This window comes from Elephas maximus, chromosome 18, assembly GCF_024166365.1.
Source record: "Elephas maximus indicus isolate mEleMax1 chromosome 18, mEleMax1 primary haplotype, whole genome shotgun sequence".
NCBI classification, from domain to species: Eukaryota; Metazoa; Chordata; class Mammalia; order Proboscidea; family Elephantidae; genus Elephas; species Elephas maximus.
In genome coordinates this window covers 58,540,707-58,563,092 of record NC_064836.1, presented here as the reverse complement: position 1 = coordinate 58,563,092, position 22,386 = coordinate 58,540,707, and the positions used below count along the sequence as shown (strand labels likewise).

Sequence of the window (22,386 nt, the reverse complement as noted above, 5' to 3'; positions counted from 1 at the left end):
TGCTGACCCTTGCCACACAGCTAGCAATAAAGGTGGGATTTACCCACCTTGTCCCTTTAGTAGTAGTTTAGTTATTAGCATTGCAGCCACTAATTTGAAAGTTAAAATATTTTTATATGGATTTGATTTTCAAATCCTTTCATTCTCATTTTATTATCCTTGTTTTATTCTCTATTAAATTGACTGGACAAAAATAATTATAAAAGATATGTTGACATCTATACTATCTATACATTCTAAATTTTAGCACCAAATATTGGTGTTATTTTTTATTGTCTCTTTACAAAAATAATTTGCATGTTTAAGAGTTTTAAAACTTCTAAACCATTTTGTAAATGCATACTTTATTATAAGCTTAATTAGTAAAAGCTACTTTAGAATACATATAATAAATACAATTATCATTATTATTTTAATTTTTGCAGTCTGCACTCTCACATATATATGCTCCGTCACTGAGGTTTAATAAAACAAAATGGAACAAAAATGCTTCAATGAAATAGAAACATTAGAGGAACTATTTGAACCTCTACATTTAAGTGGTTCAAAATACTTCATGACTCTATTACTTCTGATAATTTGATATTGAAGAGACTAAACAAACTATTCCTAATATTGATAAAAGAAAAAAAAAAATTCATATTCCTAGAGCAAAATGTGCCAGTATTACCTTCCTGTGGGTTATATTACAAATGATTCTATCTTCCTTGAAAGAAATTAAAAGTCTTTTGTGTTCTTATAATTTGTCACACATTAGGGTACCTTTACTAATGTACTTAAAATGTGCTTTTTGCTAAACTACATAGATTACTTTATGCTTATATCATGCATATGTTCTACAAGCTTTGTGCAATTATTTTTGGCTCTTAAAAATTGTTCTATGGCATTCCCAGGTATAAATGAGCCATTTTGTTAGTAAGGCAAACACTTTAATTTCTGGGAAAGTAAGCTTAAGATAGTTTTCTTTTCACCTTTCATGGCTGCTTTTGCATTTTGTGACTCTAGACTATAGATAATTTCTGGTAGAAAAGGCAATTAGATAATCAGCATTTCACAAATGAGATGTCAGATGAGTAAGATGGTTATTTTAAAACGCTACTTGGAACATTCACCTTCCTGTCTAATAAACCTATATAGCCTGAAACATTTAATGAAATGCTCTCTATAATAAATAGAAAAGTAGTGGGGGCATGATTGATATAACACAGGGCAATTTAAAATAACCTGTCCTAGGCAAGAGAGGTATACAGGTTTTTGAAAGAAGGGTCGAGTAGATGGGAACAATTTTTTTTTTTTTAAGTAAAACAGAACAAACGACTAAAACCTCCATTGGATGAAGAATCTCTGCCCATTTCTGAAAATATTTCTGTTCTGTATCCTGTATACCTACAGTGGAAATGAAAATAAAAACAACATACTTAAAGTACCCAAACACACCTGGATTGAATGTCTTCTACTATAACCAGAGTTTTATCTATTTATTTGTGTATTTATTTATTTTTATCTATTTTACTGGATTAAGTGGAACTAAAGGGAGAACTGATTGAGTACATGAAAGTCCAGAAAAGTAGCAGAAGTATAGCGTCCAGAACTCATTTACTACAAACCCATTGTCATTGAGTCGATTCTGACTCCTAGTGACCCTACAGGACATAGTAGAACTGTTCCACTGTGTTTCCAAGGGGCAGCTGGTGGATTGAAACGGCCGACCTTTTGGTTAGCAGCCTAAGCTCACCTTAGCTCTTAACCACTGTGCCCACCAGGGCTCTAGACACAAAATTATGGTATTTAAAACAGCAAAACAAAGAAAGCATCTCTTTAGAAATATTTTGTTACATTCTATAATGCAAATTGTTAGGCAGAAAATGGATTAACTGTATTATTCATTTGCATGCTACCTTGAATGGAAATATAATTTCAAGCAGAAAAAGGTCAGGACTGCAGACTGACCATTTAACTCCTTCTAAAGATACAATTTTAACAACAATGAACTCACAATTCTTCTGTTATTTTCAATTTACATAACGCATTTATTTTCATTCATAATTAACCTAATTGATCCCATTTAAACATGCAATTTTAACATCTTTCCTTTTCCCCTCCTCCCTCCTTCCCTCCCTTCTTTTCTTCCTTCCCTTCTCCCTCACTCTCTGCCTCCCTCATTCCTTTCCTTTCTTTTCTTCTTCCTTTCTTCCTTTCTCCCTCTCTTTTTTTGTTCAGATTAATTTTGTTAAGGCTTACATACAGGGTCTCCTCTCTTGGTAACTTTAACTATTTCCTTTATTTTAAAACAGTTCTGACAAGCATGTACAAATAGTTACATTTATAGGCAAAGCATGGCACCATTATTAAACATGAACTACCAAACAAATCCTAATGATAACGTCAGACTTCACTATTAGATGAACTATATAAAAAAACAGACTTTAACACACACATATACGCAAACACTTTTATAATCTGGTCTCCTTCCACCTTTGTAGTTCAATGCCACAGTACTAAAATGCTGTCTTAGAACACTCATTATTCTGAAAGAGTTTACTAATCTGTCTCTTGGGTTTTTCATTTTCAGTAAGAGTTGGTTTTTATGTAGTTTTTGTCAGCGGCACATATAAAAGATGAACATCCAGTTATGCATATTTTCTTCTTTTCTGTGTTTTGTGCATAGTTCTTTTGTTAGTACAGATACATTATTCCTACTGAGAATTAAATAAATTCTGACTCATCCAATCCTTTCCTAAAGAAATTAAATCAGACAAATAAAAATCATTGTTTCAGAGAGATCTGTGTACAAACAGGGAGATGAATTAGAGTTTTCATCTCTAAGAGAATGGCTTTTTGCACTGCTCAGGTGCAAAGTACGCTGTTACAAATAGGGTGAAACTTACCAATATCTCTGGTCCATAATGATAAAGTACACATTACATTTTTTTTTAATTTCAGTTTTAAAAGTACTCTCTTCTATCATAGCGACAGTATTTAAATTCATGATTAACATTTTATAAAGAAATAAATGTTTCTGTGATTTAATTTAAAGGGTGCATCCTAAATTGTTTATCACAGGATTACCACAGATTAGGGGTTTTTAAATTCTTAGCTCTACTACTTTTTACACAAAGCTCCTTGGTGCTAAGAGTTAAACTTTCCTTGCTTATGCTCATTATACTTGGCTTCCCACAATAATACTGGGTTTTTAATATCTCCTGTAGCCATAACTGGAAACCCTGGTGGCATAGTAGTTAAGTGCCACGGCTGCCAACCTAAGGGCTGGCAGTTCGAATCCGCCGGGCACTCCTTGGAAACTCTATGGGTCAGTTCTACTCTGTCCTAAGGGTCACTATGAGTCAGAATCGACTCGATGGCACTGGGTTTGGTTTGGTAGCCATAACTGTTTCCATTATTGTAGATAAATATTTACTTTTGCCATTCACCTCAGAAAAGGATAGCAGCTCCTTTGCACTTGGGATTCTAAATTCTAAATGTTTCTCTCTCTAATTGGGTTAGTCCTTGTGGCTAATCATGACAGAAACTTTTGAAATCAATGAGGACATTAAACTTACGCTCCATAAATTGTGAGGGAACCACTTTCTTCCTTTTCCAAATCTACTTCTACTTCACCCACTTACATCCGTGGGAATTTCTGTATCACACTGTCTTAGTTTCCTAGTGCTGCTGTAACAGAAATACCACAAGTGAGTGGCTTTAAAGAACAGAAATGTATTCTCTCACAGTTTAGGAGGCTAGAAGTCTGAATTCAGTGCACCTGCCATAGGGGAAGGCTCTGTGGGAAGATCCTCATTGGTGATCTTCGCGTGGCATCTGCCTTCTCCTGTATGTGTTGCTTCTCTGTCTAATCTGCTCTTTTATAACTCAAAAGTAATTAGGCTCAGGACACACCCTACACTGATATGACCTCATTAGCATAGCAAAGAAGGAGCCCTAGTGGCACAGTGGTTAAAGCACTCAGCTGCTAACAAAAAGGTTGGTCGAACTAACGGCTGCTCTGTGGGAGAAAGATGTGGCAGTCTGCTTCCATAAAGATTTACAGGCTTGGAAACCCTGTAGGGCAGTTCTGCTCTATCCTATAGGGTGGCTATGGGTCAGAATTGACTCAACAACAATGATTTGGTTTGACATTAACAAAGAAAACACTATGCCCAGATGGAATTACATTCATAGGTAGACAAATTTGGATTCCAACACATATTTTGGAGGAATATGAGTTAATCCATAATATCTTTCCACCACGTGGAGTCATGATCTATTCTCTCCGTAAACAACCATCAAGATGCTGTTGTCATTGTTCTGAGATGTTTATAAAGACCACACACAATTTGTTCAATTTGCTTTAATTTTGTTGCTGACTCTTGCGTCATGCATCCTCCCCCACCCTCCACTCCTTCTTTCATCTCTGGGTAATGTTTCACAACCCTAAAGGGACATTCATCTTTATCATCAGTTAGTTTTAATTAACATCACATATTTGAATGATGGTATGCTAGATGCTAGGAAAAATAATTTTAAATAGATCTGGTCTCTGCCTTCCAGCCACTTGCATATTAAAACATGATAGTAATAAGTTGTTATTTTTAATTGACCAGCCTTTACAAGTATATAATTATCAATGTAAAACTTTCTTAAAAAAATACACAAATCTATTGATTTTTTCCATGAAGTATTGCTTAATAATGCATATTTGAAATATGATGAACAGCTAAAAGAACCCAGGAAATGCACAATAGTTCCATTTTGGACTCCAAAGAAAGTGAAAAATGACCTTGGGAGCTGGCGATTGCCATCTGACAGCTAAGCTGAAATATTACCAACAAGCATAACTCTAAGGAATATCAACAATGATCAGATAAAGCCACTCCTGTGACTGGGATAGAATAAGACAAAGACAAGTCCATTCCACAACCAGGTCTGAAACAAGACAAAGACAAAGATACTCGGCAACCACAGAAATTGGCATGATTGACTATCTTGCCTTTGTAATGCTAACTCTTGACTTGGTTTAGTACTTCTTCTAGACAAAAGTTCACAATATAACCAATCACTGAATTGCCCCAGTTCTGCCAGCACCCAATCCATAACTCTCTTTAGAATATTCAGCAGAAGCCTAAATCCTATAATAAACCTTGTTAAGAATGGAATTGACTTGACAGCAACTTTTTTTTTTTTTTTAGCTTTTTCTTACCTAGACCCTGCGATTATCTCTTGCTACAGCAAACCAATAAATCTAATTTTGCTTTACTAGTGGTAAGTTTCTGGTGATCATTGGCTGACAAACTTTAAACTCATCATGACTTGATTTTGTTCATTTCTTTCATTGTATGTTAGAAATTGCAGTTAAATTAGTAATTAGATTTTTAAAAAGTCTTGCCTTTATATTTTTATACAAGTATAAAAAAGGTTACGTTAAAGAAACTGATGAGCTGGGTCCTTTCAATATATCAAATTATGCAATTTTCCATATATTGAAAAGCCTATCAATTGAATAAGAAATAGAAAAGGGAAGAAAATTGACATTTATTGAAAGTCTATTGGATCACATGTACTTTACTTAAGTATCTCATGACCCTCACAGAAATGATCTCTCAGATTATAAACGAAGCTTGAGCAGTTTCAGTACTATTCTTTAAGGTCACACTGAAAATAAGTTGAAATTTAGAGACAATCTCAATTTGGGCTGTAAAATATGCTTGTTTCTGAATCCGCTTCGATGAGAACATGAGAAAAAAAATTGGCCCAGTATAATAGAAATTTTTTAAATATTATAATAAACCCAATGACAGGTAAACTGAATAATTAAAAAAAAATGAGCATGTCATAATCAGATGATATTTTATAAAAAGGTGAAAAAAAAAAAAAAAAAACCCTAGTCCCCTGGTAGTTCTCTGATCTTTTCTCCTAGTACTCTACTTTGTCCTGTCAACCCTGTTCTGATGGTACTGATCTCCTTGCTGTTCCTAGCAACATAAAAACAACAGGCATGCCTCTCCCTCAGGACCTTGGTTCTCTTCCCTCTGCAATACACACATACACACACACACACACACTCGCTTACTTTCCTTGATTGACTCCAAACCCACCTCTCCAACTGCCCTTTTTATCGCCTTGCCCTGCTTCATTTCTGCCCATAGCACTTATCAATATGTAACATGCTCTATGTTGTATTTATTTATTTAATATGTTTTTCTTTCATTTTTTTCTAGAATGGATCTGGAATTTGTTGGCTGGAGTATTGGTGATTTTGAAACTTGGCCATAACCTCAAATGGTTTTATTGTTGTTCTTTTTCATGCACTGCTGTTACCTCAGTGGAGCCCTAGTGGCCCAGTGGTTAAAAGCTACAGCTGCTAACCAAAAAGTGGGCCATTCGAACCTACCAGCTGTTCCTTTGAAACCCTATGGGGCAGTTCTACTCTGTCCTATAGGGTTGCTGTGAGTCGGGATCAACTTGAAAGTAATGTTTTTTGTTTTTTTTTTTTTATGGGTAATCTGAGTGCTCAGTGCCTAGTGCCTACTACATTGTAGGCTCTCAGTGAATACTTGCTGCATAAATAAATGAACATAAAATGCAATGAGACATTTTAGTAGAACATTAATTCAAATTTACTGTTTTAGGATTTAATGAAACATCATATCATACTCAAATTCTAAACTCAAGCCATAATTTTATCATAAAAAAATATAAAAAAAAATTTATCATAGATAAAAACAAATCCCCAATATCTGGAAAATAGAGAAATGCAATTCAGAAAATATAAGCTCCTGTCTTCTGTTCTTTTCTACAGCATACATATTTCAGTTCATTCACTTTCATTTTTATAAATATTTTTTCTAGGACCTTGATACCAAACCAACCAAACCCACTGCTGTCAAGTCCAGTCCCACTCATAGCGACCCTATAGGACAGAGTAGAACTGCCCCATAGAGTTTCCAAGGAGCGCCTGGCAGATTTGAACTGCCGACCTCTTGGTTAGCACTTAACCACTACACCACCAGGGTTTCCCAGGACCTTGATAAGTACTGAAAATGCCATGATTGCAAGTATACCATCTCCTACTTGTGTGAACTTGAGTCGGTGACTCAATCTCTATACCCTTCAGTGTCTTCATCAGTAAACTACGACTGAGAGGAACTACCCATCTGGCTGTTATGAGGATTGAATGAGATCATGCCAGTAAAGCATTCGGCACTGCACTTGGCCCATTGGAGTCACTCAATTAATAGTATTATTAATAACGAGGCTGACGGCCAAAATTATTACTTATCTGCCCACATACATACATACCTAAAGCAACTATTTAGAACCTAGGCATTTTAATCTTACAATATTTATTTTATTTTTCTTCATTGTCAAGGATGACACTCATACAAGGACTACTTTTCTTTGAATATGATTAACACTAATGAGTGCATTTTTACTTCCTTTCACTTTAGATACTGCTGTACATTTGCTGCAATCAGGTAATATGAGAATGGCTGTGAGTGTAGAGGACGAGGTTTGGTGCAGAGAAAAGTAAGAAGAAGTATTTACTTACAGTGTATTTCTAGCACCTGCATCGCTACCTGAGGGGTGGCATTGAGGGACTCATGGTCTACTCTGCAGACGATTGCCACTCCGTCGTCACTCCTGTCCACTCGGAAGTCCAATGTGCTGCTGACAGTAAATGTCTTGCGATTTGCATCCTCTTCTTTTAAGTACTTTACATCTGAAAATAAAATATGAACCTTAAAATTCTGTGACATCGTCTTTCACAATTTCAAAGATTTCTTTTACTCTAGCCAATACTTAAAGCACCTTTTTACTATATTTAAGGCAAAAAAAAAAAAAAAACCCAAACTAGTTGCCCTCAAGTCGATTCTGACTCACACCTCTATTCCAACTGATAAGACTCTATAGGACAGAGTAGAATTGCCCCATAGGGTTTCCAAGGTGCAGTTGGGGATTAGCAGCAGAGCTCTTAACCATTGAGCTGAAAACAATGGAGCAGAAGAAAAGTGTGGTGCAGAACTCAAATTCACTTAAAAAAAAACAGACTTAATGGTCTGACTGAGACTGGAGGAACCTCAGCAGGCACAGCCCCCAGACTCTGTGTTAACTCAGAACTAAAACCATTCCCAAAGCCAACTCTTCAGACAAAGACGGGACTGGACTCTACAACAAAATAATAACTGTGAATAGTGTGCTTCTTAGTTCAAGTAGATACATGAGACTCAATGGGCAGCTCCAGTCCTGAGGTAAGATGAGAAGAGAGAAGAGGACAGGAGATGGTTGAATGGGCACGGAAAACTCCGTGTGGACAGGAAGAGTGTGCTAGCTAGAGTCACGTAACAATATATGTACAAACTTTTGTATAAGAAATTAACTTAAGCTGTAAACTTTCATGCAAAGCACAATTAAAAAATAAAAATATTTATTTAACATTTAATGCATTTCAACTTAATCAAATAAAAATATAATTGCTTCAAAAATTAATTTTAAGAGAAAAATACAGAAATAAAAGGGCGCAACACAGTGTTTTCATTCCTTTGTCTCAAATTCACCTAGATTATAACTAGACAATACTTCTTTCTATTCCATTTGAAAAATGAAGGCCATTTTACTAAATTAGTCTCCTTCTAGACTTCAGTTTTACTGAAAGATAATCTTAATTGTCTGAGCCAGAAGCACAGTTGGGAGAGGTAAATTCACAACTACCTGGTCATGCATAATAGAAAGTATAGTATACCTGAGCGATGATTTTAACAAGAACAATGTGAGGTGAAGATAAACCTCTAGAGAAAATCTTAGAGAGTTGCCACATTTGGTAGAGAAAAGAAGTGCCCATTCATCTGAATATTTTGAATAGCTAATACACCTTTACAGTGAAATTCACATTGAGATAAAGTGCCGCTTGCTTGGCTTAGGAATCCATTTCAGCGTGAATGAGGTGCTTTTCTCAAGACGCAGATTCAGTTGTCGATTTTTAAATTTATTGTGCATACTTCAGATTCACTGTTCAATGGCATACTTAGGGATTATTTGTTCTTTGTGGAAAAGATCTTTAGTAATATTTTCATTTAATTTGAAATTTCTCAAATCTGAAGTAGCTGCTAAGTAGTGGGCAATTTTAACGGATTAGGAACCAAAACGAGAGGCTAAGGTTAAGATATCATTACAGTAAGATCTTAAAAATACTCGAGGGGAAAAATGTGTCTGGTTCTCTTACAGTTTTATTTGTCACATTATTCCAAATCAAATGACAAATTATATTTTTACAAAAATGGCTTATTTTGCATAAATTTTTTTTTTTTTTTTTGCATAGAACGCCTAAAATGCTTGACTTTACTATGTATTTTTATCATGGGTATTTAAAACAGTAAAAGCTATGTATTACCGGTGTCCTGTATGACGAACACAAGTAATCTAAGTTCAGCTTCCCTATTTTGGTATTTTATACAAATATCTGACTTTGAAAGTAATTCTGAATTTCCTGTGGGCATTTGTATTGCCTATTGAGTTTTACGTATTTCCTGAGAAGTACTGCTATCATATTGAATGATTTTAAGAAAAAGAAAATTAAAATATTTAATAGTAAAGAATAAAGCCAGATAAATGTTATGCCTCATTCTTAAAAGTTCATATGTGTGTAATTGTGTTTACATATTAGGAAGTCAAAATTTACCTAATTAAGATATTTTACTACGAGAGAGTTTTATGTATATTAGGTGTTTTTTGAAAGTAAGAAAAATCCTTTACATTTGGAAAGGGGGAAGGAAGCATAAAATAGCAAATTTGTCCTTTAATTATAAATACATCATGTAGGAAATGAGCTTTTATGTAAGATTTGTCCATTAACATGTATGTGTATGACATAACTCATCTCATTTTTGCTGTCGAAATTCAGTTGCTGAGAATTTTTTCATTTGAAAATTAGGTTCATCAAACTCAGTTACATTAGAATAAGAGACGAAATGTGTTCCTTACAGTTAAAATAAATCATGATAATACAGATGCATTTATACTTCATTGCTAATATAAGAAAAAATTAAAAAGTTGTTTTGCTTTTGAATGTCTCAGATTTATATAAAAATGTCATCTACATTTTAACTCTGTATTTTTGGTCCTGTAAATCTATACCTAGTGTTCTCTTGTTCCTAGCTCTAAGCAGCAGTAGAGAAAATTTAGATCTCTTGACAAATCACTTTGTAATTACGTTATACAATATATGAGAAATTATTTCAAAATATTCCCTGCTAATTGTTTAATTTTAGTGACAGCTGTGATTGTAAGAATCCACACATCTGCTTCTTTAGCTGTTTTCTTTATAAAACTATCATTTAATGTAATACTAATTGGAAACATAAAATCCGATAGCAACTGTATATAATGTAAAATTTTAATGAGCATCATCCAAATAAAATAAACAAAAGTATAATTTGTTGCTTTTAATATTAGCTGTATATGACAGCTTATAGGGTTACTAGGAGTCATAAGAAGAACAGAAACAAACTGTTAAGCAGCACCCACATTAATATATTTTCCTATATTTTATTCTGATCCTCTTCTCCAAACAAGCACTCAGGAAATGGTACTTACAAGCTATCTTTCTTCATGGTTCCTGTCTTTTGTAAAATAGCTGATGTGTTCATTATAGAACCAATATAAGTTGTATTTGTGTTTTATAGTTAATTTTCTGATTTCATGTGTTCCTGTTCCATGTTCTATCTTGTTTCAAATTTTTACGATTTTATTTTTTCCTCCTTTGGGATGTTAGTACATTATACTGTGTTCTAGAGCAGGGCTTCTCAAAATGAAATGTGTCTATGAATCACCTGAGGGTACTGTTATGCAGATTCTGATTCATTAGAGGTTATGCCCTGAGCGTCTGCTATTGAGAAGCCAGGGTGTAGCTGATATATTGACGCTGGAGGCACACTTAAAACCAGAGGTAAACAAGGACTTCAGAGGCTTACTCTTCCCCCCGACTCCTATTTTTTTTTAATTGCCTCCCTTCCTAAGTTACCATTCTAGCTTTACTACTTTTAAAAATATATATTTTACTTTTTCACATTTTTCAAAATATAGATGTTATAATATTATATATTAGTGGATTGACTAGCAAAAAATCAAGGACAAATGATAAACAGAGGTATTCGTAAACTTCCTTCTCTTCCATACCCTTTCTGCCACTCTTCCATTTTCTCCCAATGGAATTTCTAGGTATTTACACACCAATTCTTAAATAATCAGAACAATGGTTGCTTTTGATGAGTGGTAGTTGGGAATTTTCTGGGAAGAGATACACAGGAGCTTTTGGGGAAGACAGAAATGCTCAGTATCAAGATAAGGATAACAATTACTCTGATTTTTTATTTTGTCAAAATTGGATAGTTAGGGATACTTTATTTCAACTTCGGAAAACTCTACCTGAAAAAAATAAGAGTTGGAAAAAAATTGGTAATAATAGCAACTGAGTGGGCAACAGAGATAGTGAGAAAAGAATAGTAGGATGTTGATAATTTTGAAGTTGGGCGATGGGTAGAAAGTATTTTGTTATATTATTTTGAGAACTTTGTATATATTAGATTTTCTGTAATACAAAAATGCTCAGAAAAATGGTCTAGGAAAATTCCTTCAGAACGCTAGTTGAAGAATATTATCTTCCTGAACATTTCTTGGTGAAATCTCAAAGAATTTTGATCCTGTCTAAACATACCCAGGAAAATGATACCATTTTCTGAACATTTCTTGGTGAAGTCTCAAAGAATTTTGATCCTGTCTAAACAGACCAGGGAAAATGATACCACCATTTTTACAAAGGGAAATCCTTTTCCTGCTTCCTGTAGTAAGTAGCGTACTGTATCTGACACCACTCAAAGTGCAAGGCCAATAGTCCAAACTGGGAAAAAGCCAGAACTTAGATACAGGTACCCACACCGATAGTGATATATTATCTCCTCATTTGCAGAAGTATGTTAGAATTATGCGGGATATTTTTTTTTATTATTATTATGTGACTGCTCCTTTAAGAGACTTTGATTATAGAATAGCATTCTACTTATATTCAAGATTTAGAAATTTTATCTCATCAGATGCTAAAGGGGGATAAAGAACGGCAGATGTGAGTGTGAGCTAGATGGCTAGAGCCCCCAGCATAAATATGTTTAAAATCCCTGGGTCAAGTTAGCAGGCAAAAAGGTCATCTGGACTTTTTCACATTCAAATCTTTTTAGAAAAATGCCAGATCTCAGGAGATACTTCTATTTTTACCTTGCCCAGATTTAGAATCACCAGAGTCACCTGCCTCTATATCTGTAGTTTTCTGGCCATTTTTGAGCTGGATTTTAGAAAATTTAATCCTCTTAAATGAAACTCTCCAGGAGGCTGCTTGTCTCTACAACGGTTCTACTACACCGGATCGGTGTCATGAACTATTCTGATGTGTTTGTTTACCTCACTTGTGATTTTGAATCTGTCTAAACAGGCTCCACGAGGCCTGGTGGTGGAACGGTTGGTTAGGAGTTACGGCTGCTAACCAAAAGACTGGCAGTTCGAATCCACCAGACACTGCTTGGAAACCCTTGGGACAGTTCTTCTCTGTCCTGTAGGGTTGCTATGAGTCAGAATAGGCTCAGTGGCAACGGGTTTGGAATTTTTGGTTTAAAGAGACCAGGGAAGATGATACCACCATTTTTACAAAGGGAAATCCTTTTCCTGCCTACTATAGTAACCCTTGGAAACCCTGGTGGCATAGTGGTTAAGTGCTATCTATGCCTGCTAACCAAGAGGGTGGCAGTTTGAATCTGCCAGGCGCTCCTTGGAAACTCTATGAGACAGCTCTACTCTGTCCTATAGGGTCACTATGAGTCAGAATCAACTCAACGGCAGTAGGTTTGGCTTTTTTTGGTTTATGGTAACCCTCTATATCAGACACCGCCCAAAGTGCAAGGTCAAATGTCCACACTGGGCAAAAGTCAGAACTTAAATACGGCTAACCCATACTGATAGTAATATACTGCTTCCTCATTTGGAGAAACACGTTGGGATTTATGTAGGATTTTCTGTGACTGCTACTGATCTGTTTGGGCACTTAATTTTCTGGCCATAAGCAAGGTTCTAGGGTCTCAGTTATACCCCAGATATAGGTGCTTGTTTAGAGCTTGCACTTTACTATTAGTTTCAGAGTTAGGGTTTGTGAAAGTGGTTTTTGACAGATTAGATGATAATTTTAGTAGAAGAAATCAAGAAATATATTCTAAACACCCATCTCTGTTATTAGTTGTACTTTAATTGTTTGACATTATTGTTAGTGAGCTGGATACATATCTTCCTTCCACAATGAATAGAAACTATGAGCATGATATGATATAACCTGGATTTATTACATTTTTTTTTTTTTTTAAATTAAGTGGCCTTATTGGACAACTGGGCATGAAGCTGGACATGGACAGCTCAACATAAATTCTGTATATTAAATTTCCTAGAACTAAATACAACATTTTTAGAAGATATATGACACCCCATCATTTCTTTTAATTGACATAAAATCAGTATGTCTGGCTAACTCATTCAGTTATATCTGTTTCCTAAGGAAGCCATAACAAATTACCACAAAATGGATAGCACAAAATAATAGAAATTTATTCTCTTACAGTCCTGGAGGCAAGGTGTTGAATACCAGGTGTGGGCAGGGCCACATTCTCTCTGAAGGCTCCAGAAAAATATCCTTTTTGCCGATTCCTAGCTTTTGATGATTCCTGGCAATTCTTGGTGTCCCTTGGCTTGTGGCTGTATCACTCCAATCTCTCCTTCCATCTTTACATGACCTTATCCTTAGTGCTTGTCTATGTCTCTGTGAATCCTCTTCTCTTCTTATAAGACATCAGTCATATAGGATTTAGAGACCACACTAAAATATTATTACCTCATCTCAACTAATTACATCTGCAAAAAAAAACTATTTAAAATGTTCTGAGGTTTTGGGGGACATAAATTTTCAACGCAGTATAGATGCATATTTTACTGTTTATCTTGGAGAGATAAACTTGGAGAGCCCTCATGGCAAAATGGTTAAGCACTCAGCTGCTAACCAAAATGCCAGCGTTTCAAACCCACCCAGAGACTTTACAGGAGAAAGGTCTGGAAATCTGCTCTTGGAAAAACTACAGCCTAGAGAATTCTGTGGGGCAGTTCTACTCTGTCACATGGAGTACCTATAAGTTGAAATCAACTCAACAGTACAAAACAACAACAGTCTTGGAGAGAACATCTCTCTCTCTCTTTTTTTTTTAACTTAAGGTTAAGTGTTAAAAAGATGTTTTACAAAACATTTTGCTTTGATGTTAAGGGTAAACACTTGGTTTTAAATCTGCTCTAAACTTTCTTCAGACCAAAAATAGTGAGGTCATGTCTTATATGATAGAAACTTATAGTTGGGTAAGTACTTTAATCTGTGCATTGAAGACCTCAAAAAGAAGTCTTGAGGCAAATCTCAGCTTTGTCTGAGTACTTCTTCATACAACTACAGGCTGAAAGTGGTGGATTTTTACAAATCCTTCTCAGAATACTCAACTTTTATAAGAGGATAGCAGCCTTATATTATGGCGTTGGTGAAGCATCTCTAACGTACCATGGACTGCCAGAAGAACAAACAAATCTGCCTTGGAAGAAATATAGGCAGAATGCTCCTTAGAAGGAGGATGGCAAAACTTCATCTCACATAGTTTGGAAATGTTATCAGGAGGGACCAGTCCCTGGGGAAGGACACTATGCCTGGTAAAGTAGAAGGTCACCAAAAAAAGAGAAAGACCCTCAAAGAGATGGATTGACACAGTGGCTGCAACAATGAACTCAAGCATAGCAATGATTGTGAGGATGGCATAGGATCAGGCAGCATTTAGTTCTGCTTTTTTAACATGGGGTCTTTATGACTCAGAGCTGACTCAAGGGCACCTACCAATACATAATATAGCAGTCTTAATCCTGATTCTTAAAGCTATGGTTCCATCATTACTTGCCAAATAAGTATGGCTGTTCCGTTTGGCAAAGAATATTACTGAAATTCAGTTCTTGTTAATAGATATCAAGAGCTTAGATAACAGAAATAGTATTTATGGAGGATTGATGGAGGGGAGGTGCTTCATTCCTTTTTTTTTTTTTTGTATCTCTCTCATTTTATTCAGACCAGCAGAATATTATACCTTCTTATCAAATTGTTATTAAATGTTACCCCAGAGGTCTGTACTCAGGGGTGCTATATGAATCAGCAGCATGAATCTTCCTGCATGTTGTCTACTTCATGTGGGCTCGTAGATAAACTTTTTCATTCTACTCTCTGTATTACAAAAAGTTGAACTTTTTCTATGCAAAATGGTTTGTGGATACGATTATTAACTGATTGTGTCTCTTCTTATTAGTAGCTGGAAAGAATTAACAAAAGATTGTGATCCACCACTGGCAAATGTTAGAAGCTTTATAAAAAGAATTGGCTTACTAATATCACCTCACATTTCATCTAATTTTCTACACTAATTCAGCTTTTGTTCCATTTTCAATATCATTATTTTTACATTAGTTAATTGGTAATTTTTGTATCCATTCATTCCTTCTAGAGCAAAATGAGTTATAAGTAAATAGTCAATGTTCTTCAAAGGCATTGGACCTAGTACAACCATGCATTGATGACTCATGAGCAACATTTGAATATTTATTTAATTTAGTACCTTAGATGAACTTTAAGAACTTGGTTGCTGAGTTCAGGAGAATAACAAGTAAGGAATAGGATCATCTCCTTTGAAAGTCTCTAAGGTAAAATCTGAGGTCACTTTCACCAAAGTAGTTCATTAATTCTATGTTTATAAACGTTTGAACTCCTATGACACGTCTGACACAGTGCCAGGTTCTGCTTGTAAAAAGTCAAATAAGGAATGAAATCCTAGTCCAGTGAAGGAGACAGGCATATAAACATATTATTAAAATATTAAAAAGAAATTAGTATGTTCAAAATACCTAGGAGAATAGCAGTTTGAGACTTAACAATATTGAGTCTCCCTTTGGTCCTTACCCCACTGGATATCTCTTTAGCAGGAGTACGGGAACCCAGTGAACCATATGGGAGTATAGTGTATATATATATATATATAGTATGTATGGGAGTATAGGAGTATGGGAGACAGGCTCTTACGGTAGCTCAGGAAATTAGTTAACAATTTCTTGTTAAAGTCCAAGAGAGATATTATCTAGCCTTCAAAAAAATTTTTATTTCAGTTATCACTTGCTTTTGAATAATCACTAGTCATGTGAATATTAGCTATTATTTCTGTACCACTAATATAATATTTTTTTAATATAATAGTTAAAAAGCAGAAATTATCAGTTTCACCCAATTTTTCCACTTTCTGACTTACACAGCTCTTCACTAGATATAAGTGTATATCCTACCAATTATTCACAAATACAAAAACTCAAAAAAAAAAAAAAATGGGGATAAGAGTGGGAATGACATCCTTTTGTAAATCTAATCCCGGACCACAATACCATATTAGAGACTCCTTAACCTTTTATATCTCACAGAAATACAGTCATGTTTTTGTTGTTGCTAAAAAAAAAAACAAAAAAAAACAATTGCCTTTGAGTCGATTATGACTCATAGCAACCATATATTTTAGGCTTTGACTCATAGGGACCCTATGTATAAAAGACAAAAAAAAAGTTATCCAATCCTGTGACATCCTCACAATTGTTGTTATATTTGGGAACATCGTTGCAGCTACTGTGTCAGTCCATCTCATGGAGGGTCTTTCTCTTTTTTGGTGACTCTCTACTTCGCCAAGCATGATGTCCGTCTCTAGGTACATGATAACATATACATGGAGTATATGTTAACATGTCCAAATTATGTCAGATGAAGTCTCACCATACTTGCTTCTAAGGAGCATTCTGGCTGTACTTCCTCCAAGATAGATTTGTTCATTCCTCTGGTAATCCATGGTATATTCAATGTTCTTTGCCAACACCGTAATTGAAATGCATTACTTCTTCTTTGGTCTTCCTTTTTCATTGTCCAACTTTCACATGCGTATGAGGTAATTGAAAATACCATTGCATGGATCAGGTACACCTTAGTCTTCAATATGGACATCTTTGCTTTTTGAGATTTTCAAGAGGTCTTTTACAGCAGATTTGCCCAATGCAATACGTCGTTAGATTTCTTGACTGTTGCTTCCGTGAGTGAGTGTTGTGGATCCAAGTAAAATGAAATCCTTGACAACTTCAGTCTTATCTCTGTTTATCATGATGTTCCTTATTAGTCTAGTTATGAAGATTTCTGTTTTCTTTATGTTGAAGTGAAATCCATACTGAAGGCTGTAGTCTTCGATCTTTCTCACTAAGTGCTTCAAGTCCTCTTTGCTTTCAGCAAGTAAGGTTGTGTCATGTGCATATAGCAGGTGGTTAATGAGCCTTCCTCCAAACCTGATGCCCCATCTTTCTTCACATAGTCCATCTTCTTGGATTATTTGTTCAGCAGACAAATTGAATAAGAATGGTGAAAGGATACAACTGTGACACACACCTTTCCTGGTTTTAAACAATGAAGTATCCCTTTGTTCTGTTTGAACGACTGCCTTTTGGTCTATATAGAGTTTCTTTTTGAGCACGATTAAGTGCCCTGGAATTCCCATTTTTTTGCAACATTAGGCATAATTTGTGATGATCCACACATCCCAATGGCTTTGCACAGTCAATAAAACACTGGTAAACATCTTTCTGGTATTCTCTGCTTTCAGCCAAGATCCATCTGACATCAGCAAGGATTTCTCTCATTCCACATCCTCTTCTGAATCCAAATTGAATTTCTGGCAGTTCCCTGTGGATGTACTGTTATGACCATTTTTGAACTATCTTCAACAAAATTTTACTTGTGTGTGATATTAATGATAAAAAAAAAAAAAAACCTGATAATTTCCACATTCTGTTGGACCACCTTTCTTTGGAATGGGTACAAATATGGATCTCTTCCTGTTGGTTGGCCAGGTAGCTGTCTTCCAAATTTTTTGGCATAGACAACTGAGTGCATCTGTCATTGAATCCATGTGCTGAAACATCTCAGTTGGTATTCCATCAGTTTCTGAAGCCTTGTTTTTTGTCAATCCCTTCAGTGCTGCTTGGAGTTCGTCCTTCAGTACCATCAGTTCTTGATCATTTTCTACCTCTTGTAATGGTTGAACACCAAAAAATTATTTTTGGTACAGTGGCTCTGTGTATTCCGATCTATCTTCTTTGATGCTTCCTGCATTGTTCAATAATTTGCCCATTGAATCCTCCAATATTGCAACTCGAGGCTTGCATTTTTTCTTCAGTTTTTTCAGCTTGAGAAAGGCCAAGTATGTTCTTCCTTTTTGGTTTTCTAACTCAAGGTCTCTACACATTTCATTATAATACTTTACTTTGTCTTCTTGAGCCACCCTTTGAAATTTTCCGTTCAGCTTTTTTACTTTATCATTTCTTCCATTCACTTTAGCTACTCTATGTTCAAGAGCAAGTTTCAGAGTCTCTTCTGACATCCATTTTAGTCTTTTCTTTCTTTCCTGTCTTTTTAATGACCTTTTGCGTTCTTCATGTATGATGTCCTTGATGTCATCCCACAACTAGTCTGGCCTTTGGTCATTAGTGTTCAATGCATCAAATCTGTTCTTGAGATGGTCTCTAAATTTGAGTGGGTTTTTTTTTTTTTTTTTTTTTTTTATATACTCAAGGTTATACTTTGGTTCCTGTGGACTTGTTTTAATTTTATTCAACTTGAACCTGCAAATGAACAATTGATGGTCTGTCTTGAGTCTTCCCTAGCCTTGTTCTGACTAATGATATTGAGCTTCTCCATCATCTCTTTCCAGAGATGTAGTCAGTTTGATACCTGTATATTCCATGAGGCAAGATCCACGTATAGTCATCGTTCTTGTTTTTGAGAAAAGATATTACCAATGAACAGTTTGTTGGTTTTGCAAAATTCTAACAAGTGATCTCCAGCATCGTTTGTATCACCAAGGCCATTTTTCCCAACTACTGATCCTTCTTTGTCTCCAACTTTCACATTCCAATCACCAGTAATTAACAATGCATCTTAATTACATGTTTAATCAATTTCAGACTGTAAAAGTAGGTGAAAATCTAATTTCCTCATCCTTAGTCTTAGTGGTTGGTACGTAAATTTGAATAACAGTCATATTAATTGGTCTTCCTTGTAGGTGTATGTATATTATCCTATCGCTGACAATGTTGTAGTTCAGGAGAGATCTTGAAATGTTCTTTTTGACAATGAATGTGATGCCATTCTTGTTCAATTTGTCATTTGCTGCATAGTAGACCATATGAATTCTGATTGAAAATAGCCAATACCAGTCCATTTCAGTGCATTAATGCCTAGCATTAATCTTCAGAGATGTCCCTTTAAGAAATAAGGTGCACCTGACCCAAGCCCTGGTATTTTCAATTGCTTTATATGCATTCCTATGCTGGGCAATGAATAAGGAAGACAGAAGAATCAATGACTTTGAGTTATGATACTGGCGAAGAGTATTGAATATACCACGGACTGCCCAAAGAGTGAACAAATCTGTCTTGGAGGAAACACAGACAGAATGCTCTTTAGGAGCAAGGATGGGGAGACTTCATCTCACATACTTAGGACATGTTATCAGAAGGGACCAGCCCCTGAAGTAGGACATCAAGCTTGGTAAAGAAGAGGGTCAGTGAAAAAGAGGAAGACCCTCAACGAGATGGATTAACACAGTGGTTGTTTCAAGTGTAACAATGATTGTGAAGATGGCACAGGAACAGGTAGTGTTTCATTCTGTTGTACATAGAGTTGCTATGAGTTGGAATCAGATCAATGGCACATAACAACAACAACAAAAACCGTGCATCATAGGATACTTTAAAGAAAATGAAAAACAATGCACAGAAAGAAGAAAATATATGCAAATTATATATCTGCAAAGGGAGCTGTTTCTAGTACATAAACAGCACTTACAACTCTGTAGTGTATTAAAACAGTATAATCCAATTTTTTTTACAAAAATGGGCAAAGATCTAAATAGACATTCTTTCAAGGAAGATAAACACATAGTCAATAAGAACATGAAAAGATGCTCAGTATCATTTGCCATCAGTGAAATGCATATCAAAACCAGAATGCAATACAACTTCACACTCACTAGAATGGGTATAAACAAGAAGATGGATAACAGCAATTGTTGGTGAAAATGTGGAGAAATTAAAAACCTCATGCACTATTGATTGGAATGGAAGGTGGTACAGCCACTCCAGAAAACAATCTTTCCATTTTATAAGAGATAAAACAGAGTCACCATATGACCCAGTAATAAATACATTTTTCAGTTAAATAAATAACGTAAATGGAAGCATAATTCTATGCAAAAATTTGTACTTGAATTTTCATAGAAGCACTATTGTTTAAGAGCTTGGCTGCTAATCAAAAGTTTAGCAGTTCAAATCCACCAGCCACTCCTGTGAAGCCCTATGGGGCAGTTCTACTCTGTCCTGTAGGGTTACTACGAGTCAGAACTGACTGGATGGCACCTAAAAACAATTTTTCATAATAGCCCAAAACTGTAAAACTCCAAATGTTCATCAATTTATGAATAGATAAACAAAATATGGTATATATATATATATATACATATACAATGAAATATTATTCAGCAATTAAAATGAATGAAGTACTGTTACATGTTACCTCATGGATGAACCTTGAACATGTTATGCTAAAAAACTAGTCACAAAAGACCACATATTATGTGATTGCATTTGTATGAGAAGTCCAGAATAGGTAAAATCATAAAAATATAAAATAGATTTGTGGTTGCCTAGAGTTGGAACAGATTAGAGGAAAATAGGGAGTGATTGCTTACAGATACAGGGTTCTCTTGAGATGATGAAAATGTCCTAAAATTGGTTGTAGTAAGGGTTGAATAGCTCTGTGAATATACTAAATATATTGAATTGTATACTGTAAATGTTAACTTGGATGGTATATGAATTACATCTCAAAAAATTGTTAAATAAAATACATAAATAAGGAAGAATAACTAACTTTTTGTCTGGCTGTAATTCAAGAGGAATACACATAATACTTTAAAAAGTTTTTTTTTTAAATAGATAAAATAAAAATAAGACGGTCACTGTCTTGGAAGGAAAAGACTATGTAATGACTATTTTTATTAAAACACACACACACACAACAGAGTATTTAGAATTCAAGCTAGTATATAAAATAGTAGACAAAAAATGAACTTAGAACTTTACAATCCAACTCTAATGTACTGTACTTTAGAATGATGTCAGTAGTATAAATTATCTATAAATCCCCCATTACTGATGCAAATGGAAAAAAAAAAAACAACACAGGTACTACTACACGAAGATGTCGATTTGGCTATACTATTGTGAGAAATTATTTGAATCTAACAATTTCTGTTGCTCAAAGGATTAAAGGATGATTTTTAGAAAGATCTGATTCATAAGTTTTATAAACTATCCTCTTGGGTCAAAATATATTCATTAGCCAAAGCTGACGGGATCAATGACCATCTCTCCCCAGATCCCACAATAACCATAAAGAAGTGCATGCCCATAAAAAGCTAGAGATGAAGAGTCAGGGGCTAGGGGGAATGTTTCTTAGCACATGTCGAAGACATGAAAAAAATTTTTAAATAACTTGGGGAGAATTTGAGCAGACATTGAGTTTCTTCATCAGCAGTTTAGAGATGAAATGCGAGCAAATTTTAGTATTTATGTTATAATCTCAGAATTAGTCAGAGGCAATAACTCCTGGGTTATTGAAGTGTGTACTTGCTTTAACCCTTAAAATAAAAGCATTGATTAAGAGTAATAAATAAACAAATGAATAATATATATGTAATCTTTTTTTTACACGTATATGTGTACTGCTGATGTGTGTATACATCTGTGTACGTATATATGGAATGCTGTTTTGACAGTAAGTAAAAGCTAGTCAAAAACGTATATTTATGTATCTCATTATATGCATGCTAGAACTTTCCTTTCCATTCCCACAATGTATGAATTAAGGTGTCAGCCAGGGCTCTGAGGTTCGGGTTCCTCTTTCAAGCTCACTGGTTTTGACAAAATTCATTTCCTTGACTGAGATTCCTGTTTTCTCACTAGCGATTTGCTGGGGACCACTTTTAGCTCCAAAAGGTTTTTTACCATGTGGCCTCCAGAAACAGATCACAAGATGGCTGTTTGCTTTCTTCCAGGCCATGAGGAGAATGTCTCTGTGACTCCTCATTCTTTATGTTAGGCCCACTCAGGATTACCTTCTTTTGATTAACTCAAAAGGGACCATAATTACAT

At 35.1% G+C, this 22,386-nt stretch overlaps 1 protein-coding gene across 3 annotated transcripts in view; it reads right to left on the bottom strand.

Annotated features, from left to right (window-relative positions):
* CADM2 (cell adhesion molecule 2) overlaps positions 1-22,386 on the bottom strand; it is a 1,167,413-nt gene that overhangs the window by 135,543 nt on the left and 1,009,484 nt on the right. For all 3 annotated transcript variants that reach the window (XM_049858640.1, XM_049858642.1, XM_049858641.1), the window contains one exon: positions 7,547-7,717. In XM_049858640.1, coding sequence (XP_049714597.1) covers positions 7,547-7,717 — 171 coding nt within the window. The remainder of the gene's footprint in view (positions 1-7,546; positions 7,718-22,386) is intronic.